Here is a 4,515-nt window from a genome sequence, read left to right on the forward strand (position 1 = left end):
AGAAGATGTTTGGGTGCCTCACGAACTCTCCGATTATCTTCGTTTCCAACGTGTGAACGTTGCTTCGTCTCTCTCTTGGCGCGTAATGCGCGTGAACCATTTTTGAACAGAATTGTCACCAGTTATGAAAAATGGATTCTCTATACGAATATTAAACGCCAAACCACTTCCGACTCCAAAACCTGGACTCCATCCGCAGAAAGTGATGCTTTGCATTTGATGGGATATCAAAGGAGTAATTCATTTCGAACTCCTCAATTCACAGCGAATTATCAATGCACAGATCTATAGTCAGCAACTGGAACGTTGAAATCAAGCCCTTAATCAGAAACGCCCTTCACTCGTCAGTCGGAAAGGTGTTCTTCTCCAGGAGAATGGACGTTCACATGTAGCACGTTTGACGTAACACGAGATTATGGAGTTGGGTTGAGAAGTTCTCCCCCACCCACCATATTCTTCAGATATGGCACCATCAGATTACCATCTTTTTCGTTCGCTGCAACACCATTTTAATAGGAAAACGTATGTAAATGTGGTAAGTGTTAAAGAGGACATCGACATGTTTTTGCTTCAAAGCCAAGTGATTTATTTAATCAGGGCATTTACAACCTGGCTGTAAGACGGAAAAGCATCATCCTTAAGAATGGAGGCTATTTTATTTAACAAATGTTTTGTTTTGATCTATAAGTTGTTCGGGTTTTTAATCTAAAAAAAAAAGCGGCAATGATTTCTTGACGACCTAATACGTTCTTGTTTTTTGTAATATCTTGACGAGAGTGTAATAATAAGCAAATGGTTACGTTGGTTTTCGTCTTATATTAAATGAAGCTTACTGATTATTGAATATTTTCATTGATTTGGATTAGATTAACGTAAGAGTAGATGCAAATGCACAGAAAGTAATTTTTTATTTGTTTGAGGCACTTGGAAGTTATGATAACGTTACTTGGTTTCTGGAATTGATTTTAACTTAGAATTTGATACTGTAAATAAATAAAACCTAACAATATGATTCTACTACCTAAACAAATAAAATAATATAAAGTACTGATTGTAGCATTAAATCTTTACAAGTTTTCTTACGATTGAAAATTATTATACTTGAGGATTATTTCAATGTAAATAAGATGAAACACAGAACGGGATTATATAATTTGACCTTTAAAAAAACTGTAGTGGACGAAGCTTTGTTGTGTACCTTTCTAAAAGATGAAGCTTCGGTCTCCAAGAGTTGCTCAATAGACGCACAACTATACAATCGTCGTTCTTTCCTCCTCAGCGCTCTCTGGCGGATATCTAATGCATCTTCATCATCCATGGTATTATTCAGTTTTTATAAAAAGTTCGAGTCGTCACATGAGAACTGAACATATAAAAACGTGTTAGAAAAAACGCTCAAACTGAACTATAAACTACTAGAAAACAGCAACAAAACACAAAATATACAACTAGAAACAGCAACAAAACACAAAATATACTACTAGAAACAGCAACAAAACACAAAATATACTACTAGAAATAGCAAGAAAATACAACTATAAACTACTAGAAATAGCAAGAAAACACAATTAAACTATAAACTACTAGAAATAGCAAGAAAGCACAATTAAAGTATAAACTACTAGAAATAGCAACAAAACACAACTATAAGCTGCTAAAAAACAGCAACACAACTATAAGCTACTAGACAACATCAACAAAACACAACTATAAACTACTAGAAAACAGCAACAAACACAACTATAAGCTACAAGAAAATAGCAACAACACACAACTATAAGCTACTAGAAAACAGCAATAAACACACAACTATAAGCTACAAGAAAATAGCAACAACACACAACTATAAGCTACTAGAAAACAGCAACAAAACACAATTATAAGCTACAAGAAAATAGCAACAAAACATAACTATAAGCTACAAGAAAACAGCAGCAAAACATAACTACAAGCTACAAGAAAACAGCAACAAAACCTAACTATAAGCTACAAGAAAACAGCAACAAAACACAACTATAAGCTACTAGAAAACAGCAATAAACACACAACTATAAGCTACAAGAAAATAGCAACAACACACAACTATAAGCTACAAGAAAATAGCAACAAAACATAACTATAAGCTACAAGAAAACAGCAGCAAAACATAACTACAAGCTACAAGAAAACAGCAACAAAACCTAACTATAAGCTACAAGAAAACAGCAACAAAACACAACTATAAGCTACTAGAAAACAGCAACAAAACACTAAATCTGAGGCATGTCTTAGAAAATTATTCAGTTTTCAGCAAATTCAAATATTGTGACACGCCTCAAATAATAAAATATGTACTTTCATGTTTCATACTTTATTTTTATCAGTAACAAGTGAGATGATAGAATATTTTCCTAGATAATGTGACCAATTGTATAATGTAAGCACCTTGTGAGCACCTAGATAAACTGACCAATTGAAATGTGAGTTTAAAAGCTACGTAACAGCCCAGCTCAGATGACCAACTGGAATATGAGAATAAAACCTGTGAGAGCTCGGATAAGATGTTACTAAAAATGCGTGTTCGTTCCAACTATACAGCTTTTAATGGCTTCCGATTTACTGAAGTTTCGAATAAGTCTAATTGTAAACATGGGCTTGCACTTAATCAAATGTACCTTGTGACTCTTTTGTTGGACTAGTTTTGCACTTTTTAGTCATTGTGAAGTACTAAAATATGGAATTTAAATACTGGTAATAAACAAGTAACCAAATTTTGATTTTTGTAGTATACATCAACAATAAGTAGATAGTGTGTATATCTTATGGTACTGTTGTATATTATACATCAACAATAAATAGACAGTGGGTATATCTGATGGTACTGTTGTATAGTATATATCAACAATACGTAGATAGTGTACACATATGATGGCACTGTTGTATAGTATATATCAACAATACGTAGATAGTGTACACATATGATGGTACTGTTCTATATTATATATCAACAATAAATAGATAGTGGGTATATCTGATGGTACTGTTGTATAGTATATATCAAGACTACAAGGTATTAAGTTAGATGTCGTGAACTCTAGCATAGATAAGGTATTAAGGTAGATGTCGTGAACTCTAGCAAAGAAAAGGTATTAAGTTAGATGTCGTAAGTTTTAGCACAGATGAATTATTAAGTTAGATGTTATGAACTCTATAATAAATAACTTATCATGTTTTTTTTTATTCCTGTAAACTCCCAGTGGAGCATAGAGCCGCAACAACACCTAGCCAACGGAAGGTATTGTTGCAGTTACTTGTAGCAGGTTGGTTTTAACGGGGTGGAGTTGCTAGCCCCGCGCCCAACCCTCCCCCTTTCTCATACTGGACTTGGATCCAGGCAAAGGCAGAGGTTGGCATGTTTGGTGTGACGGGGATTCGAACCCGCGACCCTCAAATTGCGGGTCGAACGCCCTAACCACCTGGCCATGCAGGGCCAACTTATCAAGTTAGGTGTCGTGAACTCTAGCACAGATAAGTTATTAAGTTAGGTGTCGTGAACTCTAGCACAGATAAGTTATTAAGTTAGGTGTCGTGAACTCTAGCACAGATAAGTTATTAAGTTAGATGTCGTGAACTCTAGAATAAATAAGGTATTAAGCTAGATGTCGTGAACTCTAGCAAGGATAAGGTATTAAGTTAGATGTCGTGAACTCCAGCAAAGATAAGATATTAAGTTAGATGTCGTGAGTTCTGGCACAGATAAGGTATTAAGTTACATGTTGTGAATTCTATAATAAATAAGTTATTAAGTTAGGTGTCGAGAACTCTAGCACAGATAAGTTATTAAGTTAGGTGTCGTGAACTCTAGCAAAGATAAGGTATTAAGTTAGATGTCGTGAACTCTAGCAAAGATAAGGTATTAAGTTAGATGTCGTGAGTTCTGGCACAGATAAAGTATTAAGATGGATGTCGTGAGTTCTAACATAGATAAGTTATTAAGTTAGATGTAAGTTTTAGCACAGATACATTATTAAGTTAGATGTCGTAAGTTTTAGCACAGATAAATTATTAAGTTAGATGTAAGTTTTAGCACAGATACATTGTTAAGTTAGATGTCGTAAGTTTTAGCACAGATAAATTATTAAGTAGTGAAATTATCCCCACTAATATAAAAGTATAATGTTCCCATTGTGATAAGATTGTTACCCACATTCGCCCAGGTATATTGTTTCTGTTGCTAATAAAGCTGTTCGTCATGTGTACGAAAGCACAATATTGTTCAACATTTATATAAATGTATAATGACCTTTTTACTGCTAAGTTGTTCCACATCTATATAAATGTAAAATGATATTTTAATTAATTCCTAGCTAGGGTGTTCAACATCTATTTCAGTGTATAAAAGTGTTTTCACTGCTAACCAAGTTGTTCAACATCTATTTCAGTGTATAAAAATGTTTTCACTGCTAACCAAGTTGTTCAACATCTATTTCAATGTATAATAATGTTTTCACTGCTAACCAAGTTGTTCAACATCTA

At 33.9% G+C, this 4,515-nt stretch overlaps 1 protein-coding gene across 1 annotated transcript in view; it reads right to left on the reverse strand.

Moving 5' to 3' along the window:
• Positions 1 to 4,515, reverse strand: part of LOC111085632 (protein DDI1 homolog) — an 18,448-nt gene that overhangs the window by 12,689 nt on the left and 1,244 nt on the right. Inside the window, exon 2 of the mRNA XM_022385156.1 lies at positions 1,199 to 1,363. Coding sequence (XP_022240864.1) covers positions 1,199 to 1,318 — 120 coding nt within the window. The 5' untranslated portion in view covers positions 1,319 to 1,363. The remainder of the gene's footprint in view (positions 1 to 1,198; positions 1,364 to 4,515) is intronic.

The sequence above is a fragment of the Limulus polyphemus genome, unplaced genomic scaffold (genome assembly GCF_000517525.1).
Source record: "Limulus polyphemus unplaced genomic scaffold, Limulus_polyphemus-2.1.2 Scaffold519, whole genome shotgun sequence".
Taxonomy (NCBI): domain Eukaryota; kingdom Metazoa; phylum Arthropoda; class Merostomata; order Xiphosura; family Limulidae; genus Limulus; species Limulus polyphemus.